This window comes from Sycon ciliatum, chromosome 6 (genome assembly GCF_964019385.1).
Source record: "Sycon ciliatum chromosome 6, ocSycCili1.1, whole genome shotgun sequence".
NCBI classification, from domain to species: Eukaryota; Metazoa; Porifera; class Calcarea; order Leucosolenida; family Sycettidae; genus Sycon; species Sycon ciliatum.
In genome coordinates, this window is record NC_088648.1 from 26,702,542 (window position 1) to 26,718,390 (window position 15,849).

Sequence of the window (15,849 nt, forward strand, 5' to 3'; positions counted from 1 at the left end):
TTGGTTCACGGGTTATGTGAAACCGTTCCTGCAATGAAAGCCACGATACCAAAGCTCCCAAGCTGCAGCCTCACAGTAGAGTAGATGGGAGAGAGTTCTCAGCTCATGATGCTGATGCTGATGTTACGGCTCTAGCGCTGACGCCAATATCATCCAGCACGCCGTCAATTTGGCATCAGCATGTTCTGTGATGCAGTTCGCTGAGCACCAGCAAAAGTGGCTGTCCACCGTTCAAATCAGTTGCAGTGCGGGCAGCTGACAGTGAGCTGGAGATGAAGTACTTTGTCTTGACCCGAAAACCAGGTGGCGAGCCAACCTTTTCCAGACTCGTGAAGGGGCAAGTCGGGATTCTGAAGCGGGTGAGAACCTCGAGCAAGACTATCTTAGCAGTGGTTGAACAGCTAGCCGAGAACCAACCAACAGCACCCCAACTGTAAGTGACCCGCTGTGGCACAGTACTTCACTTGTTTGTGCGCGCCATAAAATACCATCATTCTAGCCAGTATGGGGTCATGTTCTAAAACATAAAAATATATTCGACGGGTTCGCGTACCGGGCAGGTCAAGAACAAGGAGTCGTGCAACTCCCTGGTCAAGAACCACCTTTCCGCTTCCGTGGGACGCCACCACCCCAAGTTCTAGCCTTATAAAATCTAATTTTATTGTAACAAACGGTATCTAAGTCAATATTTGCGTAGAATCAGTAAGCCTCGTTGGAGAATCGTGCTTTACGTGGGCTTTCTCCTCCTGTTGCGCTGATGTTGTTCAACCAGGAGCCACTTGCATGTGAAAGCTGGCAGCACTGGCACGATCCAAGCATGTCATGTACATGTACATGTACAAGGCATCAACTCGGGCAAATACACAGATACACCACGATTACAGCTGCGGATGGGACCAAATTCCGCACATGAGTGAAGTGCACCTCCAGAAGATCGCAAGTAAAGCATGTACACCTCTATACGCGCCCGCTATGGGAATAGCATATGCGAGAAGCTTCGATGTTGTGAATATGAGGAGGCGTTCAGTCTGTCCCTTTCTCCCACTCAGTCTGTCTGTTTCTCTCCTATTCAGTCTGTCCGTTGGCATGTCTTTGAATGCTGTGTCCAAGGTAACTTAATATCGATTCCATCTATTCCATTGCACTACCTATTGCACTACCTATTCCACTACTTATGTGGGCCACAACCAGCTAAAACATGTCTTAGAGTGAAATTTTTCAAATTTTGTTTTCCTCCAGAAAACAGTTCTTGGGACCTTACTTGACCTCTTGAAGGTGATACAGGGAAGAAAAGTAATATACAAGTGCCCCAAACACCACTTTCAAAATATGTACTTTGAAATAGAAAATGACAGTTTTCACACAGTCTGACACAAAGAGACAAACTATTATTACTTTGTGGCTTTTGTGGCGGAGCACAATACAACGGAACTAAATATGTTGACGCAGACTTGAGCATGTCAACGACATTAGTTCAAAGGCATGGCCCAAGTTCTTCCTGGAAAGCAACACGATGCTCTGGGAGGCGTTGCACTTGCATACTCTTTCGATTCTGGTAGTGACACTTTCGATCATCGCCTGCGCTTCCGAGACTGCGTCAGACGACTCATGAGAGCTGAACGCAAGTAACGTCGTAAGGCAGCCGGTTCGCCGCCTAATGATTATGTACTAGCCCACAACTTGTGCCTCTTCGCTACTGGAGACGACGGGGACGATTCAGCTTCGCTGTCGACATCAACATCACTGAGATCCCAACAAATTGTTAGCGTCGCTCTGCAGACCCGCCGCCACGGACTTGCAGGCACCTGAACAAACCTGGGCCATGCACAGCGATCGTCTGGCCCTGCGAGCTGCTCTAGTATCACTAGATGCGGACATTGTCAGTCTTTGCTCGCCAGCTACTTGAACTAGACCGCCAAACAAGTGTTTGAACAAAATTTGAGAAGATGATCGCCACATCATGAATGAAGTGCAGAGTGAACGCGCTCCAAAAAAAACATTTTTTTCATTTCGTCATTTCCCAACTTTTTTTACGAAACCCCAAAGACATGTTTTAGCTGATCGCGGCCCATGTATTTCCACGGAATATGTACATAATGGAATGTCTTGCTGTCGAGCTTGGTGCACTTTGACCATCACTAGAGGGTCGTGGCAGTTCATGCGACTGGCCGGCATAGGTCCTACGGTGCTCTCTTCTTGTGATGGCTCAGGGATGCTCCTTGCGGGGAACAATTAAGCTTGGCATACTGAATGCAAACATCACTACTCAGTACGTCTACGTAGTGTTCCGTGTACAGAAAATAGTGTGATTGTTCAATGCCACGATATCGTACTCCTGACATTTTCTTTTTTTTTACTATGTTCACATACCCAACTCGTAAATAATAATGCGCGCTTACGATTACACGCATTTCGGTCAATTCTAGAATTAGTTACTGTTGATGCACAGTTCGATTACACAAAAAGTGACAAATTCCGTCTTTAGAATTAATTTTGTCCAATTCCGTCAAATCCCGTCACTTCTGAAGAGAGGGCGGAATTTCTCTAATTCTGGCGCCAGAATTGCACAATCGGTGTGTTACCGGTCTGGTCATGCATGACTCAAGTCAAGGAAGAACCTCCCTGGCCGGTGTGGCGCGAAAGCAGGGCTACAGCTGCATGTAATTGCTACTGTTGTCTTCCCGAAAAGCTAATTGCCTCAGTTGAGTTTCCGCTGGGAGCTGATTATTAGACCAGATCGTTTTGGGTGGTCCTTTCACACACACGGTTGATAAATATGGTGGTAAAGACACACCTGGCAATATGGCGGTAAACACACGCCTGCCCACACACGCTCTCTAGGCTGCAAAGTTCTGGCACAGAGCTCTCCTTCTCACCACCACCACCATCAGTTCGCGCCTGGCGCCTGGTCGATGCATGGCTGGCGGTATCCGGCATAGCAGGCTGGTACATCAAGTAGCGCATGGCACATAGATGATGACACAGCAACGACATAGCTCGATTGCGACGTACGTGCCTTCGCCGGGATGGACCGGTACGCGAAGCTGTGTCGACACGCGCGCGAGGGTGTATGTGATATCCTTTTACGACCAATTGTTTGTGATATGCCATGAATAAAATGCGTTGTGAATTCCAGTCGTTCGTTTACATGGCCGGAATTCGTAAATTTTGGTCATTCGAGAATTACAAAACCCAGTTCCAGAATTGTGTTAACGTGTAATCGAAAGCGCCCAATGAAAGACAATGGTACCGAGACAATGGTACTGAGACAAGGACAAACGTGACAACTACTGAGAAGGGGCTGCAGCGAGATACAGCAGTGATGGTGGGGCATTGATGGCTCTGCCGACCTGAAGTCTCGGCATCACGGCCAGAAACACTCACCAAAAAGAAAAGATAGAGCTGTAAGGGTCAGCAACATAAAAAGAAAGCAAGGGCTAATAACAGCTAGTACTAGTGTGCAGCACATTTGTAGCAATGGGAGTCGTTGACGGGGCGCTAGAATGTAGGCAGGTCGACAGGCAGAATGTCCGTGGAACATCGCCAATCCTGTCGGCGGAAGTATTCGTTGACGTTGCATTTAAACATTTGAAGATTTTTGCGAGTTGGGGCGGAGTCTAGAAAAGCTGGCGTCAGGGAATTCCACAGCTGGATTGCACAATACGGGAAACTGCAGAGAATGGTGTCTGGTGCTTGACGCGGTAGGGGATTTCTTAGCTGGTAACTGTGGCCAGCGGCCGTGCGGACATCGGTTCGAGTGCGAGTGGCGTCACGGGGCTCAAGCCTTGGTGGGAGGACTGCTAGCAATTGGACCGGTGATGAAATGCAGTTTGTACATGTGTGTTAATGCAGCAACATATCGCCGTAGGCTGAGGCTCTGGAGCTCCGTCCCGGGACCAATGATGCGCAATGCACGGCGTTGGATGCTGTCTAGGAGTGCAGTATCTGAGGGAGCAGCTCCCATCCAGACGAGCGGAGCATACTCCAAAACGGGTCGTACAAACCCCCTGTACACCGGGAGGCGGCCTTCTCGGGAGAGATAGAGCGCAGCTCCCCGCAGGAGGCCCAGGTGCTGTTTACCACGTATATACACTGCGCGGATGTGCTCCGCGAAGGACAGCTTTGGATCAAAAGTCACCCCCAAGCGCTCTATTGTGGATGACTCAGGCACAGGGTTGCCTCCAAAGAGGAGAGAGGGCAAGGCTAGCTGGGCTCTTTGCAGCGTGACTGTCATAGCCTGGGATTTCGATGGCTCAAACGCTACGCGCCATTCCTTGCCCCAGTCTGACAGACGATTGACGGTGTCCAGAAGCAAGGCAGCAGCAGTGGGGAGAAGGTTACGGAGAAGAGTGTACAATGTCGTATAGTCAGCATAGGCTTCCAGCTGCCTGTTCCCAGCAAGGCAGGTTGATACGTCGTTAATGTAGATGAGAAACATGGTTGGCCCCAGGATGCTGCCTTGTGGGACTGAGGCAAGTTCACTGGCATACGCATGTACGATATTCCCCCGATTAATATTCCCATCCCATTACAAGTCACACGCAGCACTTTCAGGTTTGAGCCTTATTATTATTATCATTATTATTTCAAAATTTTGAAGGACGCTTCACGCAGCTTCATTATAATTTATTATTACTTGAATTGTTTGCAGGCAACCTGCCTACACTCAAGAGAGCACTGCATTTCACACAAATCCATTGGTATCGTTACAACGTTTCGGACTCTATGACCGAAACGTTGTAACGATACCAATGGATTATTATTATTATTATTATTTTAACTGGTTTTATTATTGTTTGTTCTAGGTCGAGTCAGGCACAGTGGGTTGGTCAAAGGCCATGATTGAAATACGAGGGGTACCTGATTCAAGTCCTGCCTGCGAGCGGTTTTCCCCACCGCGCTGCTACCCACAGTAAGCTGGGAACTTGTGGCCAGGCACAAGGGGTACATGAATGCGGCTAATGGGATTTCTCGGCACTTGTGCCAGTGGTTGTGAGACTTATGCACTCACCCCCACGGTTGGGCGCTGCATCTGCCGCCAGGGTTTACCGGGTGTTAGCGGCCGTCGTGAGTTCTCTTCAGGAACGGACACGATTATTTACTATATATATCGAGTCCTTCACTGGCACATAGAAGTCTGAATTTGAATGTCGAAGATTGTTTTAGTTCAAGTGAAACCGAATTACACTCTCTATTGTCCATAGTGGTTGTGAATGTGTGGTTGTGCATGCTCGTGGCTGGGGGAGAAATTGACTTGTGATACGTTGGAATTTAGTGCATGTCTGTGATGTACGCCAGCATGTAATGTCTTGACACGAGGTTGTCTGCTGGCAATCCTTATGCGAGAATCAGGTCCAATTTGTAGTGCTTCACGTGGGTGGGTGTGTCACTTGTGTGTTGGGCGTGATCATGTGTTCTGTGTTTGTGGTGGTGATGGGTGTGTGTGTGGGGGGGGGGGGGGGGGGGATGTGGGTGTATTATAATGATGTGATGTGGGTGAGGGTGTGGTTGTGTGTGGTGGGGGGGGGGGGGGGGAGTGTGTTGGTGTACTTCCTGGGGTGTATGTGTGATATCGGCTTCGCTGTGCGTCGGTGTGTGTGTGTGTGGGGGGGGGGGGGTGCGTGTGCGTGCGTGCTTGCGTGTACGTGCGGAAGAGGGGGTCATGCGGGTTCGCGTTCTGTATGTGTCCGTGTGTTGTGCGGGGGGGGGGGGGGGGGAGTGCCATCGTTTTGTGAGTGGGGATGGGGCGCATGTGTATTTTAGGTGTGCGTGTGTGTGTGTGTGAGGGAGGGGGCATGATTTTTTGCATATCATACTTGTCTATTGCCTTTCTTCTTCCCAGTGCCAATTTGATTGCAAGAGCAGCCTCCCGATTTCTTCGACGTCCGATTATGGTTTTCAGCGTAAAAGGGAATTGACTACTTCTACCATGCATTGACGGGCATGCCAGCGGTGCCAGCATACATGTACATACATTGTAATTGGTGCGTCTGCGGACTCGAAGATCTGGTATGCTGAACTACAAGTCCTGCAGTGAGCAGATCTTGCCAGGGGGGGGGGGGGAGTAAGGGGTGTGAACTGTTTTAGATAATCGACGTCCGGATATCCAATGTCTAGATAACCGATGCTCCACGGGGTGCGTTCAGAATTCACGCATGCAGGTCAGGGATGGAAATTGTCATCAGATGCACTCTGTTTCCGAGGCAACTGAATCATCGTGAGACCCGGGTTGCATACTGAGACATAGTCCCAAGTGGACAGATGCTGCAGGGCCCTGGACAATTCAAAATACTCTTTTTCAGTGAAGTCTCCGTATCAGATGTGCATGACAGCATTGCGAATGGTCAGCAATGGTCAAGCCGCTCTCTCGGGGTCTGTGCTCACAACTACCAGTACATGTGCAACCCCCAACACACAATGCTTCCTTGTATTCACAATATTTTAGTTGCCATGGAAATAGATCGTCTGTATTAGAAGGTACTCCCAGCAATGTTCTGGCAGGGGAAACCTACATACTGCGGTGCTCTCACAGCGTGAATCATGGTAGCCTAATTAAGCTCAATTGCTGCGTGGTGAATTGCCAGAAGCACTGCATATTGAGCAGGGACCGGTGCTTTCGTGCAGGGCTGCCAACAGGAGGGTTTAGCATTCTTTTCGTGCGCTACAGACTCGGTCGTGAGCCAGTGACCGTGTTAGTCAGTCGGTGCCACGTGCGAGATCCAACGGTAGGAGCCGGGATTTTCTTCTACAACAACAAAGAGAAAAATACACCTCAGCTTGGCAACTAAAACCAGAAGGTTCAGTATGCAAGGGTTACATTTACGCTTGCACACGAACTTAGAGGAAATCCACTGCACAAAAATATCTACCTCAATGCATAACATATTCACAGGTTTGAGGGAAAGATGCAAACGAGAAACAATCTGATAGCAATTTCCTCTAAAAAAAGTCTAGTTTCAAAGCGAATCAAGGCACACGCATTCATTTATATGATTTTCCAACTCTGAATGCAAGCTGGAGCCAAGGTGCAAGCAAAAAAGCTGGAAGAAAAGTCTCATCATCATGGCAACTCACAGCTATAATTATAATCTTATTGAGATAGCTGGAAAGAAGACCAGGCAAGTGACTAAAAAACAAGGGCAAGTAGCAGATTACGGCGTTGTACGGGTTGTACAACCCACGGATGTGTCGCTTTGCCGATAGCGCGCTGTGGCAATGTGTCGAGGTCGGCTGGAGAGTGCAGTTGTGGGGTGATGATGGATGGAGAAAAAAAGCAAGTGAACGTACAAGAATATGATTGTATGGAAGCACGACCTATCGGTCTGCTTATGTATGCGCAACCTCATATCACATGGAATCTATCATGAATGCAACAGATCAATAAAAAAAACACGAGCCACTACGTCAATGAAATTCAGATCAATGCTTGAATAGCGCCTCGTTACACCTGAGAGTTAGCTGGAGAGTCGGCTGGAGGGGTGGTAAATGTGAGATCCGTGTAGGCAACTTCCATCTGGACTGCAGGCGTCGCGCTGTGCGGTTTGTTCAACGTGGCATACAGGTTGCTTTCTGGAATCGGCGGCGTGTGAGTGAGGGTCGCAATCTGCACGTTCTCTCTCTTGTTGTTGTAGCTGACGGGACTCTCGTGCTTATGATGCTCGGGGAAGTCCCGCCGCAGCCGGATGATGGCGATGACGGCGATCAAAAGCATCATAAATAAGACAGCGATGACAACAATCAGAGCCACACTGCCACCCTGGCTCAAGAATGTTGAGGCGGCTGCAGTAGGTTCCTGGATCTCCGTCGATGGTATGAGTGCCACAGGAGGACCAGTAGCTGCAAAGCAGATCGTAGGAACACACACACACTACTAAGTAGCCGCAATAGAATCCCTGTGATTATTGTGAGAGAATGGTGCAGAAAAATTCAAGTATGAAAAAAACACGTTTACACCTAAAGCTTTGTTCACAACTGGGGTGTGGATGTGGTACGCTCATGGTTAATGCGTTCCCTAGCACGCGCACAGGCTATCACAAAAAAAAACAATTCGAGTCGTAGTTAGGGTGTGTGACAGCCTCCAACACATGTACTGATTTTTGACGCCGCCAGTCAAAGTGACTGGCATATGCGCCGGTACGCGTCTGATGCGTGCTGAAAACATAACACATTGGAATTTCCATTTTGGCACGTTTCCACATACGAATGACGCCCCAACAGTCAGCAAAATACGCCCAAACGTGTCGTTCGCACGTACACTCGCCCCTCCTCTTGCAATCCAGCTGTTGCCTTTCGAACCAACTCGCATGCTCAGTTTCCCTTACAAACACTTATGTTAATCACAACATACGAGCGTAATTCAGCTGTTTTTCGAATGGCCACTTAGCTAATTATGCTAGTGCAAGTGCAACGCTGGCTGTGAATTCGCCGAATAATCTCAACTGATGATGTAATCGAATAGTTTCAATATTTTCTCATCCATTGGTCACTGGTCATTATGAAAATAAAGGTTCTCGCTCCACATGCACCGACATGCCGACATAGACATAGACAACGGAGGCAGGAGCACACACAGTGAGGTGCAGTAGGCTTCACTCAGATGTGACTGACACCGTTGAGACTAAAAATATATACTGAAGAAGTCAGGCAAAAAGAACAACGCGAAAGATGTTGCGATTGGTGACGACAGTGTCTGCTCAGAGCGTCGGAATGTCGGAGCAAAGGACAGAGAAAAAACATCAGACGCCATATTGGGAAGGGGAAAAAAGTGTTACACGAGAAATCATTTCTGGCATGAGAGAACTTCCGAAAGTGACGTGTTGTGCGGCAATCTCCGGGTGTCATAAAAACGCCCTGGGTTCAACGCCTATCTCGCTCAACTCGGCCGGCGAGAAATATAACATTTCAAATCCACAGTCTCATTCTCACCTTTACACGTTGAACTGCTGGACCAGCTGCCGTCCTCCAAGCAGACTATTGTCCTATCGCCGCTGAGTTTATGGTCAGCATTGCACATCACTGTTCTAATACTGCCAACAGTGTTCTGTCCTTCAGAGACTTTCCCATTCGTAACCATCAGGGGATTGCACTCCACAGGTTCTGTGCAAACACAACAAACATCCAGTACTGACGAGTTACAATTCTCCAAGTAAAGTGAACAGATTCTTCATTTTCTGGCGTTGTCTCGGGTTCGATGCAAGAATTATACTTGGCAAGAAATCAATCCCATGTATATAAGCCATGAGAAATTACTTGACCTTTGCCAGCTATGCTAAAAACTATATCCCCACCCCTCACACTCCTACAACGGTATTGTGTGCCGGAGCATCGTGAAACCCAATGCTAAAACAGCAGTGTATTCTACCAGTAGCAAAATGCTCGACAAAACAATCTGCATATTGGGCTGGTCCAGCACACAACTGAGCGTTGTCATAGCAGCCTAGCAACACAACCAAGCTAGCGATTGCCCCAAAATCCTCTGGCGCCTTGTCAGACTGCCAAATCATATGCCCGTGGATGTACAAAGGCTTAGAAAGCTCAGTTGAATAACAGGGAGGTCTGAAATGCAGCGAGACATGTGCATTATACGGTGAGAGGGTCTGTGAGCAAGGCTGTGTTTACGTGAGAAATTTCAACCCGGGTCGAGTTCAGCCCGGGTTGAAAGTCTGTACGATAGACAAAACAGGTAAGGGCGCGCTCAAACAGTTTCTACACTACAGTTTACTCGTTCAATACGACTGCCACGTTTCTGCGTTTTGCTGACGCATGGACGCGTGCTCATGGTTGCAGTGTGAGCGCGCCCTTAGTCATGCTCACACTAGGCCTCGTACACGCGTAGACGTGAAGTTGTCATACAAACTTTACGAATTGCAGTTCGTATCCAAAAGAGTTCGTGCGTTTCCTAATAAAGTTGTGGCCGGTTTTGGATGTAATTTTTCGCATGTTGCATTTTGGAGGAAGTGCCTCGTGGCTCGTACTGTTGAATTCTACGAAAATAATTCATACAATCGGGTAGGTTTGGACTCTTGAGAGACTGCCGCTGACATCCAAGCGCTTTCGCTTTCCTGACCTCGTGGTCAGAGCAAGTGCCAGTGCAGTGGAAATTCCGGTAGTGGTTTCTTTCGTCTGTTGCCGAGATTCAAGTATGAAAAAAACACGTTTACACCTAAAGCTTTGTTCACAACTGGGGTGTGGATGTGGTACGCTCATGGTTAATGCGTTCCCTAGCACGCGCACAGGCTATCACAAAAAAAAACAATTCGAGTCGTAGTTAGGGTGTGTGACAGCCTCCAACACATGTACTGATTTTTGACGCCGCCAGTCAAAGTGACTGGCATATGCGCCGGTACGCGTCTGATGCGTGCTGAAAACATAACACATTGGAATTTCCATTTTGGCACGTTTCCACATACGAATGACACCCCAACAGTCAGCAAAATACGCCCAAACGTGTCGTTCGCACGTACACTCGCCCCTCCTCTTGCAATCCAGCTGTTGCCTTTCGAACCAACTCGCATGCTCAGTTTCCCTTACAAACACTTATGTTAATCACAACATACGAGCGTAATTCAGCTGTTTTTCGAATGGCCACTTAGCTAATTATGCTAGTGCAAGTGCAACGCTGGCTGTGAATTCGCCGAATAATCTCAACTGATGATGTAATCGAATAGTTTCAATAGTTTCTCATCCATTGGTCACTGGTCATTATGAAAATAAAGGTTCTCGCTCCACATGCACCGACATGCCGACATAGACATAGACAACGGAGGCAGGAGCACACACAGTGAGGTGCAGTAGGCTTCACTCAGATGTGACTGACACCGTTGAGACTAAAAATATATACTGAAGAAGTCAGGCAAAAAGAACAACGCGAAAGATGTTGCGATTGGTGACGACAGTGTCTGCTCAGAGCGTCGGAATGTCGGAGCAAAGGACAGAGAAAAAACATCAGACGCCATATTGGGAAGGGGAAAAAAGTGTTACACGAGAAATCATTTCTGGCATGAGAGAACTTCCGAAAGTGACGTGTTGTGCGGCAATCTCCGGGTGTCATAAAAACGCCCTGGGTTCAACGCCTATCTCGCTCAACTCGGCCGGCGAGAAATATAACATTTCAAATCCACAGTCTCATTCTCACCTTTACACGTTGAACTGCTGGACCAGCTGCCGTCCTCCAAGCAGACTATTGTCCTATCGCCGCTGAGTTTATGGTCAGCATTGCACATCACTGTTCTAATACTGCCAACAGTGTTCTGTCCTTCAGAGACTTTCCCATTCGTAACCATCAGGGGATTGAACTCCACAGGTTCTGTGCAAACACAACAAATATCCAGTACTGACGAGTTACAATTCTCCAAGTAAAGTGAGCAGATTCTTCATTTTCTGTCGTTGTCTCGGGTTCGATGCAAGAATTATACTTGGCAAGAAATCAATCCCATGTATATAAGCCATGAGAAATTACTTGACCTTTGCCAGCTATGCTAAAAACTATATCCCCACCCCTCACACTCCTACAATGGTATTGTGTGCCGGAGCATCGTGAAACCCAATGCTAAAACAGCAGTGTATTCTACCAGTAGCAAAATGCTCGACAAAACAATCTGCATATTGGGCTGGTCCAGCACACAACTGAGCGTTGTCATAGCAGCCTAGCAACACAACCAAGCTAGCGATTGCCCCAAAATCCTCTGGCGCCTTGTCAGACTGCCAAATCATATGCCCGTGGATGTACAAAGGCTTAGAAAGCTCAGTTGAATAACAGGGAGGTCTGAAATGCAGCGAGACATGTGCATTATACGGTGAGAGGGTCTGTGAGCAAGGCTGTGTTTACGTGAGAAATTTCAACCCGGGTCGAGTTCAGCCCGGGTTGAAAGTCTGTACGATAGACAAAATAGGTAAGGGCGCGCTCAAACAGTTTCTACACTACAGTTTACTCGTTCAATACGACTGCCACGTTTCTGCGTTTTGCTGACGCATGGACGCGTGCTCATGGTCGCAGTGTGCGCGCCCTTAGTCATGCTCACACTAGGCCTCGTACACGCGTAGACGTGAAGTTGTCATACAAACTTTACGAATTGCAGTTCGTATCCAAAAGAGTTCGTGCGTTTCCTAATAAAGTTGTGGCCCGTTTTGGATGTAATTTTTCGCATGTTGCATTTTGGAGGAAGTGCCTCGTGGCTCGTACTGTTGAATTCGACGAAAATAAGTCATACAATCGGGTAGGTTTGGACTCTTGAGAGACTGCCGCTGACATCCAAGCGCTTTCGCTTTCCTGACCTCGTGGTCAGAGCAAGTGCCAGTGCAGTGGAAATTCCGGTAGTGGTTTCTTTCGTCTGTTGCCGAGATGAGAACTGTATTTTCCGATGATATGTAACTGAAATGTCTTGAGGTATGGCATTCCATCATCGCAGAAAAGTAGAGAAAGATGATTCCCCAAACCGAAAAGCCAGGCCAAGCTACCATCGTATTGAACGAGTACACTGTAGAAATTGGTCACTGACCCGATCAACTGACAACGAAGCAACTACAAAAACAACACCAAAATTGACATCGTCCAAAAAGGGCAACGAATGCATGTATGGCGGTGCGTGCGTGCAGGACCACAACTACAAAATTTTATAAATGTGCAAATGTCGAGGATCGACAACCGCCGAGTTTCATGAATCAACACACCGGATTTTGAGAAATTGAACATACTTCAGGCCAGGTTGTACACAAATACGCTTCACGTCTACGATCATGTTGCCGCCAAGTTGTGGCACCCCCCTCCGGAGGTCGGGGTCACGATTTGAAACGTGGCCGCGACGTTTTGGCCAAGTTCATGCCGTTGCCATGCAACTTGGCCGCATGGCCGCATGGACGCTGGTTTTGGTCGCAGTGTGAGCGCGCCCTAAGCGTTTACATGAAGACAGTTGACCCGGGTCAAATACTGATATGCCGCCAAAAGTCCACTTCTAGAGTCCTGCATGGTCACGTGAATCCGTTTGCGCGGAATTTGCATGTGCAGTGCTGTTCAAACCTGGCGCGAGATACGCACAGAAGTACGTTTGTACGATCTTCTTGACCCAGGTCAAATTTCAACCAAGGCCAAGCGCAATGCGTCATGTAAACGCGCCATTCATTTTGTGTATATGGCGGGTTGAAATCTGACCCGGGTCGAACTCAACCGGGTTGAAACGTCTCATGTAAACACAGCCGGAGAGGAGAGATGGATTACTTGATTGAGTGTGAGATAGATATTGATTGAGAGGGTTGTTTTTCTTTTTTTCCACAAAATCCACATATCTGCAGACACTGGGGTGAATAATGGAGTGTGGTGGTGGGGCCCATTAAGCGCCGCCGACCAGGGGTCTCGGCTTCATAGCTCCATGGACGCATCAAAGGGAGATTGGGTAGGGAGGATTAAGTTGAAAAAGAAAACAGAAGAAAGAAAATGGAAATATTGTATTACTCAGGGAGCAAAAGAATAAGTTGTGTATTCGGATGTGAACGCTGTAAGACTTTTATATTCAAGCGGAGACTGTATCTGAGGAGAGATTATGTCCAAGCAGGGTAGGACAATGTGCCCTCTTACTTGCATATGCTATGAGTGGCCCAGTGCCAGTTCGTTCTGAGGAGATGGTGATAAGCTGCTGTCTTGAACTTTTGGATGTTCTTTGGGTGAAATGGGTGGGGGATGATAGAGGAAGGCAGCTGGTTCCAAATTGGGATGACGGAATGAATGAGTGAGAGAGTGAGTGAATGTGGGAGAGAACGAGATTGTGTGAGAGAGCACTACAAAGAGGGTGAGAGAGTGAGTCGGTGACCCATACCGTAACTGTTCTGAGGTGCTTTCTACCACTGAAAACTATGCTCTTGGTTTGTAAGTGAAGCTCGAATCTAGACCGGAATCCTTTGAGGCACTACAGATATCCCTCATCTGACAGGTTAGAAGCCTATGAATCAGTTGTTTCAGTTCAAACTCATTCCCTAAAGAGGCTCACTTGTTTTCTTTGAATACCAAGTTGAGGTTTGCATGTAGAGTGAAGCACATACTTACGGAAGCAGATAGGTATGCTAGACCAATTGCCATCGTCAAGGCAGACCACCATTGAGTCACCCAACATCTCAAAGCCTGGAGTACAAGTGACAACACGAGTGCTGTTCACTTTGCTTGAGCCGCTTAACACATCTGCATTATCCACAGTGAGGTCAGGGCATTCCGGCAGTTCTGCACCAAAACATGTAAGCACATACATGTACATAAATGTGCACACATATACAGGCATGAACAAACAAAATTACACATACACACATAAAAACACACATACACGCACATGCACGCACATTCTTCGTCTTTTTGTTTGAGCTTGGACAATCCACTTGTCCAGGCAAGAAGGCAGCAATGCCTGTTCATTCGGGCGAAGTAAAATAAAATATACCATACCAAACATACACGCGCACGCGTGTGCACGCACACAGGCGTACACACACGCACACACACACACACACACACACACACACACACACACACACACACACACACACACACACACACACATGCACACACACAAATACACACATGGAATTCACTTCTAACCACTCGAGCTCTTAGTTCTGCCGTGCTATTTTGTGCTACAAGTTGAATTGGTTCCATGTTTTTAGTTTTCATTATTTGGGCTTATTTCGAGATTGTTGAGATAGTCTGGTAGTGCGACAAATAAGGCACACCAATTGATAGTATGTACTGAGATATTCAACGACCTGAAACATAGCCTCAGCACATTTATGAAACGTAAAATAGAAACACTCAAAATTGGAAGGCAAAGGGTACGCAAATTGCAATTTGTGGCCGTCGGACATAGGTTGTGCAAGTATTCGTTGCGCTTGCCTTCCCTGAATTTGATCTTTTCGCACCGGAGACTCAACGTTGGAAGGTTGTTGGTTTTTTGCCTCGTAGACGCGCAGGTGCTAGGTGTCAAGTTGTTGTATATCTCACTACCACTGTCAGGTATTTGTTGCCTTTCAGTCACACTCAAAGGTAATTATTGTGTTCATTCCCGAGGGGAACTCACGACGACTACTAACACACGAACCACTCCCCCCCCCCCCTTCCCGTCCAGGTTGGCTCTCACCCTTCGATTCACATTCATTTGTCATTGGGAGTCCTTTGACGAACCAGGAAAATATTGAACAAATACAAATACGAAACGGTCCAAGGCCAACCCACTGTGCCTACCTGGTCACGCTACCTGTCGTTACCTTGGTGGACTGTCATGCATAACTCCTAACATTCTAGGCCTCCATTGTATACATCAGCATCAGATTCTCCTTAAAAAGATGAATTATAGCGGCAGTCACACTAGACAACGACAATAGGGAACTGCTTTAAGAATACCGACCCATAGTGGAAACAGTCCGTAACAATTTAAAGGAAAGGAAGGCGTGAATGCTAGGACTAGTATTTAAAAATTGATTGACTACTGTTGAGCCTCACCTGCACATGTGGGTGTACCAGAGGTCCAATTGTATGCCGTAGTCAAACACATCGGAGATGGATCGCCTATGATGGCAAATCCTTGGTCGCATGCGAAATCCGTCCGAAGAGGACTGCTAGATACGATGGAACCATTTCCGGGAGCATCGAGCGGCAAGCATCCTATCACTGCCCAGAAAGAAGTAGAAACAAGTTTTTTTCAGGAAAAATGCAGCAGATGAACTCTCTGCAACAACCATGCACAAGGATTTGTTGCTCAACCTACAGAAACTTTTCAACTTCTGGAACAACTTCTTCAAGTAGAAAGATCCGCTACAAATACGACCGGATTATGGAACCAAAAGCGAACCCTAGTACAGCAAACAGAGCGGAACTAA

General features: G+C 47.5%; 1 protein-coding gene across 1 annotated transcript in view; it reads right to left on the minus strand.

The window, feature by feature from the left end:
• Positions 1–6,718: 6,718 nt before the first annotated feature.
• Positions 6,719–15,849, minus strand: part of LOC135819823 (sushi, von Willebrand factor type A, EGF and pentraxin domain-containing protein 1-like) — a 228,964-nt gene continuing 219,833 nt past the window's right edge. The window contains exons 22-26 of the mRNA XM_065333103.1: positions 15,473–15,640; positions 14,036–14,206; positions 11,135–11,305; positions 8,926–9,096; positions 6,719–7,836 (exon numbers count right to left, since the gene is read on the minus strand). Coding sequence (XP_065189175.1) covers positions 7,442–7,836; positions 8,926–9,096; positions 11,135–11,305; positions 14,036–14,206; positions 15,473–15,640 — 1,076 coding nt within the window. The 3' untranslated portion in view covers positions 6,719–7,441. The remainder of the gene's footprint in view (positions 7,837–8,925; positions 9,097–11,134; positions 11,306–14,035; positions 14,207–15,472; positions 15,641–15,849) is intronic.